This window comes from Neovison vison, chromosome 11, assembly GCF_020171115.1.
Source record: "Neovison vison isolate M4711 chromosome 11, ASM_NN_V1, whole genome shotgun sequence".
NCBI lineage: Eukaryota > Metazoa > Chordata > Mammalia > Carnivora > Mustelidae > Neogale > Neogale vison.
In genome coordinates this window covers 68,686,981-68,702,891 of record NC_058101.1, presented here as the reverse complement: position 1 = coordinate 68,702,891, position 15,911 = coordinate 68,686,981, and the positions used below count along the sequence as shown (strand labels likewise).

Sequence of the window (15,911 nt, the reverse complement as noted above, 5' to 3'; positions counted from 1 at the left end):
CACTCTGATGGTCCATCCAACTCTGCCCACCAGCCCACCTGTCCCTCACTCCACCAGATCAAGCCATTGTCACCCTCTCCCAGCCATGCCTACATCCCACCCTTGCAACCCACGCTCAGGCGGGACAGGTGCCCTCAGGAAATAACAACCTGCTCCTCCCCCTGATGCAGGCAAGGCACAGGCCCCACAAGGCATTGCTGACGGGTCCAGAGCAGGGGTGACACACGGACGGCCATGCTGCCTGGGGTAATGGGAATGAACCAGGCCATGGCAGGGGCATCACAATACCAGTGCTTCAGTGGCCTCTGGTGTCCACTGAGAATTAAGAGCGAGCTTTTTAAAAGTAACAACCCTAACAGTGGCAGTGCTCCTGGAGAGGGCATGGTGGAGGGCAAGATTGGGGGGTAAGGGCCAGGGAAGGGTGGGGGACTGTGTGCACACATCCAGGCCCTCCTTCAGTGGGACTGGCATCTAGATCCCTCCCTAAGATTCCCTCCACCCTCTACCCCCATGCCCCGCAGCCCTCAGCACCTGCCCTGCAAGCACCCCGAGCATCTTGTGCTGCTTCCAGACAAGCAATTCCAGGCCAGCGCCAGCCTGAGGGGTGTGCTTGGTGGGTCTGCTCCACACAGAGCACCATGCCGCCCCACAGTGCAAGTGCTGTGAGCTACCACTGCTAGGCCCCAACCCTGGGGCCCCGGTGAACCCAAAGCCTTCGAAAACCCAGAATGAAAGCAATCCAGAAGCCATGCTAAGTGCCCCGCAGGGGAATGGATGGCATGATAAATGAACCAGAGACCTGAGCTGTGGAAAGTGGGGCGAGGCACGTACAGCACCAGCAGCAGAGCCCCCGGGGCAGATGGGAAGCCATGTGCAGCCTCACACGTGCTGCCCAATACATGCCGCAGGGGCCCCTACATGGCACCCCCGCCAACAGGCCCCTGACAGCCCTGTCCACAGGCTCGCCGGGCTCACAGGCCGGACATGCGGCAGTTCCGTGCGCCAGCATTTGTGGTCAAGGACAAGTACACGTCATGAAGGGGGTGCTGGTGGAACATCTTGTGGTGGGGACCTAAGGGACCCTGCGGAGCCCTGAAGAGAGAACAGGTAAACGTGCGGGCATGAGAAGATGCCTCAGGTGGCAGGCCTTTCTCAGAAAGGAAGCCCCACTTGGAAGAGCACCTCACTCCCCTGTGCTTAGACAAGGATCCCTACCACCGAGGGATTCCTTGCCCTGGCTTTGCCACTGCCAGCCACCCACCTCATGCTCAACACTTCTGCCCCCTGCCTGCTTAGGCATGACTCCTCCTGGGTGCCTGGGCTCATGGCCCCCACCCTCTCCTTCTGTGAGTGCACCTCCCGCCCACGCAGCTCTTGGCTGGGTGGCTGTGGGCCGTAGGCTTCCTCTCTCCCAGCACTCATTCCTGGTGACTGAGGGCCACATGCACTCTCCTCATCACCCAATGGCTCCTGCCTCTGGCTCCAGGCCCTCCTGGCAAAGCCTCTGTACCCGCCCCATGCTTCTCTGACAACGTGCCCTCTAGTCACCCACAGAGACTATGAGCTCCAGCAGGGCAGACGCTCCCCATGTGGGTAAGCCCTAATCCTCGGGGAAGCAGATGGACCAAGCCCCTACCACAGGGACCAGGTACGTTCCACGCCTCTGCTCTCTTGGTACCATCCACAGATATTCACACGACTACTCTGCCCCTGGAACTCTCTGGAAGGCCCCTGGGTCCCTCCGACCCCTAAGAACACAGGGAATGCCTGATGCCACTGGGTTGTGTACCCTCAAGGGCCACAGCAGCAAGCCCGCCCTCGCTACTACAGCTGAGCACTCGAACCCGTGACACTGCTGCGGTTCTGACCCTAACAAAATGTTACCTTTGCAGAGCTCGGTGAGCAGCAGGAACTCAGCCTGCCCAGTGTCTGACTCCTCTTTCCCTACGGACGCTGCAGAACAAAACTGGACAATATTGGGATGGCCAGAAAGTTTTTTCTGCACGTGTCTTGTTAAAGGAGAATGCGTAAGTCTGCACATTTAAAAACAAATATACATACGATATTAAGACACTAGAGTCAAAACGTTGAATGAAATTACCTTACAATCCCAGCACATTGGGGCAGAAAGATGGAGAGTCAGTGGGGGCGACTAGAAAGGCAGGTGGTGGGGTGGGGGTGGGGGGGGAGATGGGATGAAGACCTCCGCCATGCTGGCAGCACACACCTGACCACGGGCCAGGCAGGACAGCAGACAGAGGGTACGGGCAGCATGTGGGAGGCCACGAGCACTGAAGGAATCCACCCAGTCTCTGCAAGGCGAGGACCCGTGGCTCAGGCAGCCAGCGGGCTCACGGTGACAGAGCTTCGAGAGAGAAAAGAGAACACATTCTGACAGCAGAGGCCAAGACCCCCGCAGAGGGAGAACGTGTGCCAGAGTGGAGAACCAGCAAGAAAAGCCCCACACGTCCAGCGTCCGTGCTCAGGGTGGGGTGGGTGGCCAGAAGGGACATGGGAGGCCCAGAGGAACCAGGCCTCGCAAGGGCCCTGACGATCGCCGGAGTGCAGCTGGTGACCGGGCGCCATGGGCCACGTCAGGTTCCTTATGGAGCAGAGGGCAGGGAATCAGTCCCTCTGTGGGCACAGAGACCAAGAGGTCTCTGTGCCCAAAGCTACTGAGCCTCCTGCTATTACCCTGGGAGTGAGGAGCAAGGCAGAAAACTCCCGTCTATTGAGAACACCCCACAGACAGGTCCAGTGAAAGCAGAAGGCCAATTTTAGTACACCCCGAAGGGCACCAGAGCAGCCTTGCAGCAGCCAGCACCCACAGCTTGAAGCAGGCCTCCCTAGGTGCCCGCGTGTGCGTGCAGTCCCAGGAAAAGGATACCATGAAACACACTTCCTGGATGATGGCTCTGTTCTTTTCCTCTTCATTAGACAGTAATCTCTGTATCAGGAAATAACAAACAAGAAGAGATTAAGGAGTGTTTATCTTTCTAGTTTACACCCAAGAGAAGAAACACAGTGCCGCCTACAAGCACAACCAGCTTACCCATATTTAATATCTGGCCTGTGTAAAAACCTGACAGAAGGTTAGAGACCCCTGAACATGGTCCTTTACGACCCAAGGACACAACAAAAACTAAAAATAGGAGGCTTTTCTCCAAATAGGCTAGAGCAAAGTGAAATAACCAAGGAAAATGGGAGAAGACATTCACAGAGATGTGGGCCTACGCTCCCAATCTCCAAAGTCAGTCACGCCTCAACAGCAGCCCACAAACCCCACATACACCCCTCAACCCTGTGAGGCCTGCTGTGCACCCCAGGGGGCTCCCCCACCCCATAATCCCTGTGTTCACACAAGCTATGCACACATATTTTACACCAGTGGCTTTCAAAACCCTGCTATCTGTGGACCTCTCATTTTGGCACTTGGCCTTGAGGTCACCCTGTGCCCAAAGTTGGAAGCCACAGCTCTGAGTCCTCTAGAGCTGCTGACGGCTTCCCCTCAGAAGGAACAAATGGACAGACTGTAAAAAAGAAACGTATACTACATAATGGGAATAAATCTCTGGAAAAAGTGCCACTTAGAGATTTCCTTAAAGTGATCCAAAAACCCACATAAATGTCATCCTTTATTACCTTTAAGGCATACTCTCTGCCACTTCCCAGGTCTTGAGCTTCATATACAAATGCAAACCCTCCTGAAAATTAGAAAGACAGACATATCAGTTCAGTGCCATGACTTTATTTGATAGTAAGCTTTACAAATATCTTCATTAAGTAGTGAAACACAAACTGGACTTGTGGCAGGCAATTTTGTTTTCCACAAACATAATGGCCCTAATTGATATGATCCTGTCTTTTAAATATCCTGCTTCAGAGACAAGAAGGAAACCAATGTAGGAACAGAGATCAATGAGGCAAAGAATGGAGAAAATCAGTAATACCAGAGCCTCTGAAAGCCAAAATTCTCTGAAAACAAGAAAATGAAACTGATAAATTCTAGACAGACTGATCACAGAGGGAGCAAGAGCAAGAAAGAGAAGAGAGGACAAATTACCAGCATCCAGAATAAAAGAAGCTAGCAGTGCCCAAAGCCCCCCAAAACTTTCAAGTACATCTAGTACCCTACATAAATATAAAGAATTCTTCACAAATTCCTTTTTTAATATTTTACTTATTTATTTGACAGAGAGACAACCAGAGAGGGAACACAGGCAGGAGCAGAGGGGAGAGGGAGAAGTAGGCTCTCTGCTGAGCAGGGAGCCCCATGTGGGACTCGATCCCAGAACCCTGGGATCATGACCTGAGCCAAAGGCAGCTGCCTAAACTGAACTACACAGGCTCCCCCTTCACAAATTCTTAATTCTGAGTACAATAAAATGTCGGCATAACAAACCCAACAATATATACAAAACATCATACATCATGACTGAATAGAGCTGGTTAAATATTTGAAAATAATGTAATTCTCTTGTTTTCAGAATTAACTTGCTTAGCTTTTACTAGTTTTGCACGGTGGAAAATTACATCTTGAAACGAAGACCTCTCAGTAGAATAGGAACATGAGGCCGCTCGCTAACGTGACAACAGGTGTCTACAAGAGACTCACCGTCAGCCTCATGCCAGTGGTAGAAGACTCCATGCTTCTCCTCACAGCAAGAACAGGGTGAGGACAGATGCTCTCACCACTGCCACTCAATATCGCACTGGAAGCCTGGCCACTGCCATCAGGCAAGAAGAGAGATAAAAGGCATCCAGATGGAAAAGGAAGAAGTGAAAATGGTTTTCTTTGCACACAAAATGATTGTGTTGATAATATTGTGACATCTATCCCCCCAAAAAGCTACTATAACTAATAAAAGAGTTTAGGGTAATCATGGGTTATATGCACAATTCAAAAATCAACTGTATTTCAGGGGTGCCTGGATGGCTCAGTTGGTTGAGTGTCTGACTCCTGATTTCCACTCAGGTCATGACCTCAGGGTCGTGAGATCAAGCTCCACATAGTGCTCTGCATGGAGCCTGCTTAAGATTCTCTCTCCCTCTGCCTCTGCACCATCCTCCCCCCTCCACTCCCAGGCAGGACCATGCGCACGCTCTCAAAACAATTATATTTCTATATGCCCTAGAGATTTCTTAGACTTAAGAATGGAAGTATGATCCACAAATGAGAACAATGACAAGCAGACTTCATCAAAATAAAGAACTTCTGGTTTTTTAGATACACCATTTGAGAGAGTGAGAAGTCAGATGCTTAACAGACTGAGTCACACAGGTGGCCTAGCTGCACTTTCAATCACAGGCCCAATAAAGGACTCTATCTAGAAAATATAAAGAAAATCCAAAACGGAGTAACAAAATTTTGAATGGGTGAACTATGTAAAAAGTTCACCAAAGATACATGAGTGGTGAGTTAGCACATGAAAAGATGCTCAACGTCATCACCCATTAGGGAAACACACACTTTAGGGAAACACACCTGTGTGCGTCTAATTAGAAGGCCTCAGTGTTTTAAACAGATCATACTCAGTGTTACTAGGATGTGGGTCCACCCACATCCTAGTAGTGAGGCTTCTACCCTGCTTGTGGGAACACAGCTTGGTAATTTCTTCCATGGGTAAAGGTAAGCTAGCTCAACAGCCCTGTCTGTCATCATGCCGCTGGGCATTTACCTACGAAAAATGGAGGCCACACCCACACAATGACTTGTACACACAGGGTCCCAGCAGCTTCATGTGTAACTGCCCGAACCATGTCCCCATTAGCAGTGAACAGACAAACCAACCATCCCTCCATAGAACACGACCCAGGAATAACCAGGACGGACTACTGTTCCCACAGCAACATGGAGGCAGAGGGGACACATGATCTCCCTTACAGGAACTGTACACAGTACTAACTCATCTGCAGCAACAAAAAGCACATCGGGACTGCCCAGGGGAGGAGGGTGCAGGAAGGAAAGGGCTGTAATGGGGAAGGACAGACACTGTGGAGGTGAGGGATGTGTTCACTGCCTTGGGTACAGCGATGGGCACACAGGTGTATACGTAATGGACACATTTAATGTGTCTGACACCTACATGTGCACATCGTGTCTCTTTTTTATCTCAACAGACCTGCTAAAAAAAATAAAACAAGTCCATATAAGAAAACAGATGAAAGGAAATAAGTGAAAATCTGTGTAACAAAAATAGAAAACAGATGGATTCACTGGTGAATTCTCTGAAACATTTAAGAAAGAACCAGCACAGCAATCTTGCACAAAGTCCTTCCTAAGTGACAGGAGAAAATAGATGCCAACCCATCATGTGAGGCCACAGACACAATCACAGATAACGAGAAAGCACTCGTTAACACAGATGTCAGAACCATCAGGAAAATACCAGCAGAGCGAGTCTGGCAAGACCCAGCAAGAACAACATTCTATGACCAACAGTGGTTTGACACCAAAAAACAGTTCCTGTGGCAAAGGACACAACGGACAGGGAAGGCAGACTCTTCAGACACATGGAACTCATCTGTCACTCAACAGACACACGGAAAGCATCTGTCAACATGCAAAAACACTCGTGACTTTTTTTTTTTTAAGGTTTTATTTTATGAATTTATTTGACAGAAAGTGTAAGAGCACAAGCCGGGAGACAGAGGGAGAGGAACCAGTCTCCCTGATGATCAAGGAGCCTGATGTGGGACCCTGGGATCATGACCTGAGCTGAAGCAGACGCTTCACCGACTGAGCCACCTAGGCACCCCTAACTTTTCAAAATAGTAACATGAAACATTCTCGGCAAAGAGAGGGAATGTCTTCAATCTGACAAGCGGCAACTACACAACCCTGCAGCTAACGGGAGCCCTAATGGTGCTTTCTGATCTCGGGACCAAGGCAAGTCTGTCTGTGGAGCACTGTGATACCTCCCACTGCGGACTGTCACCAGCACCAGAAAGCTAGACAGGCAGACAAACAGCATAAAGATCAGAAAGAAAGAGCTAAATCTGTTATTTATAGACAACATGACTATAGGCAGACAGTTCCAAGGGCTTGACCAAAAACCTCTAAAACCAAAGAGGAGCCTCAGCAAGACTACAAGGTTCTCGGGATGCTCCCCCTAGCCTATTCACAGGGCCTTCCCCTGGAGCCCTGCAACCCCATCTGGGGCACCCTGGCCCTGGTCACTGGCCACACACACACACACACACTCAGGCTCTGCTCTCTACTCCTCCCTGGGGGCCTTCTCTGACTCACCCCGCTCCAACCACCTACAGCCAATTTAGTTCCCTCTTCCTAATGCTTTCTGACTCCTGATGCTGTGCCACATGTTCCATTTGGAGATTTGTTTACTGCTCTCCCACTGGCACCCAGAACAGCATCTGACACACTGTGGGCAATCACAGATCAGGACAACAAAACCCTAAGTGAAAAGCATCTTCCAATGTTGAAACACATTACCTTTGGAACATTCAGTGTCCCGGCAGCAGCGTTACGTACCACCATTGGACACACGCTTGTAGAGAAAGTAAAGACAACAAACAGGAAGTCCACGGTGGTGGTGCCTCTGAGGAGAGGGAGACACAGTCAGGGTGCCGAAGGTCAACAGAGCCACTCACAGCATCTGTGATGGTTAATTACTTTGTAAAAGGTCTGGAATCAAAAATGATCTTTGAAAAATCAACGTCCATTAATTCTGGATAGTAAGAACATAGATATTTGTTCTATTCCTCTACTTTTCTTTGTTTTTGAAATTTTTCCTAAAAGAGAATTCCCAATTTCAGGACCTGTTCTGTAGCTGCATTAACCAAGACTGTGTGGTGCTGGGGAGGAACAAACTCAAAGATCCCAATGCAACAAAACTGGAAAGTCCCAAAACAGTCACGTAAATGTGCCAAGTGATGGTTCACAATGGCACAAAATCAACTTGGTGGAAGCATGTGCAATGACCAGTGCAAAAAACCCTATCAAAAGCCTGGGTGGCTCAGTGGGTTAAAGCCTCTGCCTTCAGCTCAGGTCACGATCCCAGGGTCCTGGGATCGAGCCCCACATCGGGCTCTCTGCTCAGCAGGGAGCCTGCTTCCTCCTCCTCTCTCTGCCTGCCTCTCTGTCTACTTATGATCTCTGTCTGTCAAATACATAAATAAAGTCTTTAAAAAAAAAAGCAAATTTGATCTAAACTTTATGCTTTCTATGACAATCAATTCAAGAAGGTACAAATGTAAATGCAGGGAACTCCTAAACAAAACGTAGGAGAAAAACCCTCCCGATCCAGAGCTGGGCATAAGGGCTCCCAGATGTGACAGTAAAAGCAGAAGTCACATGAGGAAGAGCTGATAATGTGACCTCATCAAATTAAAACTGTGGGTCTGCAGACGACCCTGTTTAAGATGAAAAGACAAGCTGCTGACAAAGAGAAAATTCTTGCAAACCACATGTCTGATGGAGAACTTCTCACTCTCAAAACTCAGTATAATTGAAAACTCAATTCTAAAATAGGCAAACAACATAACAGGCAGAGTCATACTGCCCACAAAGGTGTGTGGTCAGCCTCCAGAGATGTACAGACTGAAGCCACAATACAGGATCCCTACACACCTGCTAGAAAGATCAAATAAAAATGCCTGCTTCCTCCTTTCTCTCTGACTGCCTCTCTGCCTACTTGTGATCTGTTTGTCAAATAAATAAAAACAAAACCTTTTAAAAAATAATAAAATAAAAAATAAAAACACTTCACAAAATGCTGGCAAGGACCAGGGACACTGGGTCACTCTTGGTTAAGAGCTCAGCTGCGTGGGCACAGACCCCCAAGCTGAGGTCTCTCAGTGTGACTGTATGAGCACATGGGGGGTTTAGGGAGGCAGTTACAGAAATCAGGTCTTCATAGTGGGGCTCTGACTCAATAGGACTACGGTCTCTCTCCCCTCTGGGACAGAGACAACACCACCTGCCAGCTGCAGGGAGAGGCCTCACCAGGAACCACCACTGCCGGCAACTGGCTCTGGGATGAGGAGCCTCCAGGGCGGAAAAAGAAATTCCTGTTGTTTATGCCCCAGTCTGTGGCATTTTTTATGGGAGCCTGAGAGGCCCAAGACACTCAGCCACTGCTGGTAAGAAATGGGAGATGGCACAGCCACTCTGAAGAATAGACTGGTGGTTTCCTAGAACTAAACCTGCAGTCCTGGGCACCGATCCCAGAAAAGTAAGAAATGACACTCACACAAACCTTGCCCACAAGTGCTTATGGCAACTGTAGTTCTAATAGCCTAAAACATCTGGAAACAACCCACATGTCACTCCATGAATGATCACATAAACTGGGGTCCATCCATACCATTGGTGACGCTCGTCACCAATAAACACATTATGGACACAACCACCTAGTTGGAACTCCAGAGTGAAAAAAGCCAATTCCAAAAGGATATACAAATGTCAAAACTGGAGAGAGAGACCAAATCAGTGGTTTCCAGGGTTAAGAATGTCGGCATGGCTGTGAAGGGGCAGGAGGGGTCCTTGTGGAGATGAAACTTCCGTGTCTTGATGACTTCAAGTCAAGATGCTGACTCTAGCTTCTCAAGATGTTACCGATGAGGGAACTGGGCAAAGTATACCAGTGTTATTTCTTAAAACTACAAGTAAATATCTATAATTATCTCAAAATCAAAGTTTATTTATTTATTTATTTATTTAAAAGATTTTATTTTATTTATTTGATAGAGAGAGATCACAAGCAGGCAAAGAGAGAGAGAGGAGGAAGCAGGCTCCCCGCGGAGCAGAGAGCCCGATGCGGGACTCAATCCCAGGACCCTGAGATCATGACCTGAGCCGAAGGCAGCGGCTTAACCCACTGAGCCACCCAGGCGCCCTCAAAATCAAAGTTTAAATAAAAACAATAATACTGCTGGGCCTGGGGCTCAGTCAGTCAAGCCTCTGCCTTCGGCTCATGGCCCCAGGATCCTGGGGTCAAGTCCTGTGTCTGGCTCCCTGCTCCACGGGGAGTCTGCTTCTCCTTCACCCTCTGCTGCTCCCCATGCTTGCTCTTGCTCTCTATCAAACAAACCCTCAACAGAAACAGTATTACTGCTGACATATAAAGAAATGACAGGGGAGGCACTGCTAAGACCCCATGCACATTCTGGAATTTGGACACAGGCAGACACCTGAGCTGGCCAGATCGGCCTCCCGCTCCCCAGGGCAGCCTGGCCGGGGACAGCAGTGACCCCCATCTACGGCTTTCTTCCTCCTCCTCACACACCTGCATCTGTGTGTATCATATAAAAATACGTGACTTGTATCTGCGATAAGAAACTCCTACAACTCCAACCCAATTCAAAACAGGAAAGACCCGAAAGGGCATTTTGCACACAAAACAAGACACATAACTGTCTCATAAGCAGGAGAAACAGCGTCCCGCGTAGTATCATCAGGCACGTGGAAATCCCACGCCAGAGAGCAACCCCCATGCACACACAAGAGCAGAGAGAATCAGGATGACTGACAATACTGATGCAGGTGCCAACTGAGGACAGGAGCCCTTGCAAGGCTGCCAGGAGCGCAAACCAGTGCCACCTGGGGCACACAAAGAGACCTGTGTCCAACCCAGACCCCAAAATACCACTCCTGGGTATTTTACCTGAGACAAAACACATGGCAACAAAAAATACTGTGGAAGAATGTTCTTGGCAGCTTGACTCATCATGGTCCAAACTGGAAACACCCAAGTATCCAACAACAAGCGAGTGGACAGACAAGCCACTACAAGGGAGGGAACAAACTTCAGAACCGGACAGAGCACTCGAGGTGCGGGGCTGTGTGTAGGATACTCTGGGAGAGGGAAACTCCTAGCTGGGGGGGCTGGTGGCGGGGAAGGGGGCTGGGAGGAATGGGAGGGTTTGTGGGGTCACTCAACAGTTCTCTAACTCGAGGACTGGTTGGGTAAATGGTGTAAACCCTTATCAGAGCATCTAAACTCTGTACATTTTACTGTATGTCAATAACTCACTTTAAATTGTTTTTACTTAAAAGAAAAACAGGCAGGGGCAACTGAGTGGCTCAGTGGGTTAAAGCCTCTGCCTTCAGCTCAGGTCATGATCCCAGGATCCTGGGAACGAGCCCCACGTAGGGCTCTCTGCTCGGGGAGCCTGCTTCCCTTCCTCTCTCTCCGCCTGCCTCTCTGCCTACTTGTGATCTCTGTCTGTCACATAAATAAATTTTACTGTATGTCAATAACTCACTTTAAATTGTTTTTACTTAAAAGAAAAACAGGCAGGGGCAACTGAGTGGCTCAGTGGGTTAAAGCCTCTGCCTTCGGCTCGGGTCATGATCCCAGGATCCTGGGAACGAGCCCCACGTAGGGCTCTCTGCTCGGGGAGCCTGCTTCCCTTCCTCTCTCTCCGCCTGCCTCTCTGCCTACTTGTGATCTCTGTCTGTCACATAAATAAATAAAATCTTTAAAAAAAAAAAAAAAGAAAAGAAAAACAGGCATAGGACATCCATGTATGATTCTAAACAGTGGTCTGAATAAGCTAATAAGCACAGAAAATGCTCAAATTCATGAGTCAGAGAAACGCAAATCAACACAAGCCCACACAGTGTTTGCCCATTGCAGCAAGGATGGTGTGGGGACAGTGGGATCTGGTAGGGCTCTACACAAGGTCAAGGACTCGGGGGGGGTGCAGGGCAGGGGACAGTGAGCACCAAGAAACGTGGCTCAGCAGCACAAGGAGAAATCCAGGAGATATTACTTTATGCTATCAATCGACAGTCTTTCTTAGGAACAGGCACCCCATTACCTCCACCTCCAATTTTCACGTGATCTCCACAGACCTTTCAGGGATATGTGCCCATGCAACAGCAGGAGGTCACAGAGAGGAACAGACTGGGCCAATGGAAAGAGAGAGGGCAGCCTTTCCCTTGCCCCACAACAGTGACCTCCCCACAGGGTGACTTCCTCCCACAATAATCTCCCCACCATGGTGACCTCGCCATGATGTCCCACTCCGGGCACCTGCATACCACCCGCACCTGCAGTCAACTGAGGCACAGACCAAAAAGGCGCGGGAACCCTGGCACGCAGCTCCCATCTTGCCCCCCAGCAATGCCCACCTCCGGTGGCTCCCCAACAGGTGCACTGCCACCTGCTTCTTCCACCGTGACATCCTCTGGACACTTCTCCCTGCAAGACACACTCCACAGGCGGACCTGTGCCATATGGGTGACCGAAGATGCCCCACCAGTCCCAACTCCCCTGCTCACTGTCTGGTGGCCCTGGCAAGCTGCTGACCGTCCTTACGGATGACAGAACACAGGAAGCACCAGGGACTCCGCCCGCCAGACAACTTCATAAATGTTGTGCTGGTGACCATGACTATTCCACACTAGGTGTTAGTTATGACAAGTTAAAGGGCTGATGGTACAGTCGCCAAGGTGCGAGTGAAGAGAATGGGGTTAGGAGAATTGAGAGAGAGCAATTAACCTGACACAAGATTGAACCACACCAGTCTGAATACTAGAACCAGTTTCCCAAGGCGCAGGTGCTTCCTGCAAAGACCTTGGTTATCTGCGCTCTAGGGTATCTGTAGAAAAGATCCACTCAGCACCCCTCCCTGGGTGAAGCAGCCACGGCAGTTGAGGGAAAAGACACTTGAACAAGATCACCAACCCACAGGCCTCAGGGTTCAGGCATGCTTCCTAAGTTGGAAGAGTCGTGTGCTAGAATGTCAGTGAGCGATGACCACCCCATCTTTTCAAATCAGCTTTAAACATGCTATGCTGTGTATCCCTGTAGAGGACGTCCTGACTCAACCTCCAACCCTCTCCTTCCATCACACCAACCCCAATGGTTTCTGAAACCTCTAGCCAAGAGTCCTACTGTACAACCTAGCAACAGCCAGCCAGTACCAAACAGCCCCTGTGCCCTCCCCAATCCTGACACTTAACACAGACAAGGCAAAAGCCCTCTAAAAGCAGGGATCAGGAGGCAGAGGGGTGGAGGGTTAGGACAACAGGCAGCCCAGAGTTAGTGTGGCACATGCCCTCACAGCTTCTCAAGCCAGTACAGGCCCCAGACAGAACACAAGGGACCCACATTCATCCAAGGCCATTGATAACACACATGGCACATGGTGTCCCTGCAAACACACACAACTAGTTACACACACGTTATGGGACAGCTCTGTGGACTTGTTTCTTTTTCTGAAGAGCTGCCCCCACACCACCTCGTCCACATCGTTAGCAGTGCAGCCAAAGTCAGACAGTCACTGGAGAGGTGGACTCACCTCGCGGGGGAAAAACCCAGCAGAGCGATCACCTCTGTCACCTCTCTGGATAGTAGGAAGCAAGCAAGAATGTGCAAAATCCAAAACAAGAGAACTTAAAGAATGTATTCTAGAATCTGCTTGGACTCAGCCCCTCTGACATTGGGGTTACTCCCAGTAACCTGATTTTTTTTTTTAAATGAACACTTAAGCCAATTTTCAAAAGATTAGGAAGCTATCTGGCTCCACAGTTCTGCCCCACAAACCACTTCATGATACAAATGCAAATTCCAAAAAGCTATGAAAACAATGTGTTTTTTCCTAAGCCCTTTCACAGCAAAATCTGATCCATCCTAAATTCATCTGGGGCAACACCTGACACGAAATAAGGTGGGGCTATTTAAAGTCTTAATTATCCCACAATGAGGATACTCATTTAATTATGGATATACGATTAGATTATTAAAGGCTTTCCCAACTCTTGTAGGAATATCATAGGATATACAGGATGTCTATTATCTTTCCAAAACCTGGAAAACTGTGAAGTTGTCAACATCTCTCTCCACCCCAGAGTTTAGGGTTTGGAACCTTCCCCACATTTATACAACACAGCATGAATTCCCCCAGCCTAGGTTCCAGAGCTGCTGTTTTTCCTGACACTTCATATGGCTTTCTAACCATTTCAGTTCAGGAGGAGGGTTCACAAGCTTTAAAGCTACAAGGTTCCTGTTATGTTTCTAAAGACCAAGACCTTGCTGGGTATTTTTATCTCCTGACGTGCCTAGATAGCAAAGGGAGTGGGTACTATTGCACAACCCTATCAGCTAGTCCCATTTCCTCATTCTTCATCCTGGGTTTTAAGTGACTGGTAAGCTTCCGGCTCCACAGGACCCACCTCCCATCTTTAATTCTCGTCCTCCGGCCTGGCCCCGCCCCCGCCCTGGTAGGAGCATTCTGAATGCTCTGACCTCATTTTGGCCTGCTGGAACCCTGGCCACTGCCTGTCCTGCCCCAAGGATCCCCCAGTATTGCACTGTCCTTCTGTCATTGGAGTGTGTCTAATTTTAAATTCCGGAAGGCAAAAATCACCTACTGTCCCTATGAATCTCTTAAAAAACCAAGATAGTTGCCTGGTATTTTCAGAATAAAGGAACTGATCCGAGGGAACCTTCATTGTAACAGATACCACACTCCTTAATGTTAGCAGAGATTCTGGCCCCCCACCTCTGCAAGAAAAGCCTGAGGTTTTCCTACCAAATCACATCCAAAATCTGTTCATTTTTTACCCAAGTGGAGAAAAAGCATATGATAATGCTGCAGCCAGAACATCCCTTCAGGCCTTTAGGAATTAGGACATCAGAAGGGTCCACTAGTTTCCTGCCTCAGACTGAGCAGACATGGCAGTAGGTCGGGGATCGGGAAAGCCTAAGCCTGCAGTCCTGAGAGCTACCCCAGACAGGTCTGTGGTCCCACCTTGCACCACTCCAGCGCCCCATGCTAATGCAGGGAAATACCGTTCTGCTCCAGCACCAGCCTCAGAGCCAACTGTGTTCAGTCAGTAAGCATCAAGCTAGCAAAATGTGACATACCCCTGTGGGCACCACCGACAAAATGTAAGGAAAATCCAGAGGAGAGAATGGGATCACACCGACCATGGCAATAGACTCTGTGTGAGGAAGAGAAAGGACATCAGGAAGCTGGAGACAGCACGTAGAAACAAAGATGACTAAAAATGACCAGGAAATTCCTCCATGACTGGCGAGTCCAACCTGCAAGGCTGTGCACAGGTCACGACTGTTGGCATGCCCTAACCTAAGTCACAAAGATCAGGGCAAGGGAAACAGGTGGCGACAGGAGGAAGCTAGGCTATAGGTCACAGCACGGTCTACCCCAACGTCCAAGGACAACCACCCTCCCCAAGGGGCGCACGCACCCGCGCTCCGGACCCTGAGAACTGAGGACAGTCAGCGCGATGTCCGGAGACGCACTGCTGTCCCGCCAGCTCCACAAGGGCCATGACTCACCCCCACCCAGCGCACTGCTCAGCCTTATGGGTCCCCTTCCTTCCAGTCCCGCCGTGGCCTCTCACCTGCCTACCACGACCTCCCCCCATCGCCACGGCCTCTCCTCCCGCCACAGGTCGGCCCGCACCTGCCACGACTGCCACACCTCCCGCAAGGAAGTGCCCAGCCCCGCACCCCGCCTCGCTCACCCACGGCAGTCACGCCGGGTCGGCCTCACCTGCGCCCGCCGCGGCGACCCTCCCCCACCCCCGCCCAGCGGGACCGCGCCGCACCCGGCCCGGTCCGACCCCGCCCCTCCCCGTCGGTCCCGCGCCCGGCCGCCCCTCGATGGCCCCCGCGCCCCCGGTCCGGGCCTCACCCTCGGCCAGGACCCGCCGCACCCGCAGCCGCAGCTCGCCCAGCTCCACCGTCTGCCCCACGAAGTCCGTCTGGTCGCGGCCGGCAGCGCCGCCCAAAGAGCCCGGGCCTGCCAGGAAGTCCAGCGCAGACTGCAGCAGCGACATGGCCGCGGCCCCGCAGCGGGCGCTGGAGCAGGGAGCTCAGGGTCCAGCCGCGTCCGGGTTCGCTCAGCAACCGCCGGCCCCGAGCTGCACCATCTTCCGCCCCGACGCCGTGACGTAGCCGCGGGGGCGCGCCGCA

The 15,911-nt window shown here is 50.5% G+C and overlaps 1 protein-coding gene across 10 annotated transcripts in view; it reads right to left on the bottom strand.

The window, feature by feature from the left end:
* The window catches only part of GAK (cyclin G associated kinase), a 55,878-nt gene extending 40,003 nt beyond the window's left edge, over positions 1-15,875 (bottom strand). For 5 of the 10 annotated variants that reach the window (XM_044267988.1, XM_044267989.1, XM_044267990.1 and 2 more), the window contains exons 1-4: positions 15,631-15,875; positions 3,643-3,704; positions 2,888-2,947; positions 1,885-1,999 (exon numbers count right to left, since the gene is read on the bottom strand). In XM_044267988.1, coding sequence (XP_044123923.1) covers positions 1,885-1,999; positions 2,888-2,947; positions 3,643-3,704; positions 15,631-15,775 — 382 coding nt within the window. In that variant the 5' untranslated portion in view covers positions 15,776-15,875. The other 5 variants (XM_044267994.1, XM_044267997.1, XM_044267996.1 and 2 more) reach the window with 4 other exon arrangements.
* Positions 15,876-15,911: the final 36 nt, after the last annotated feature.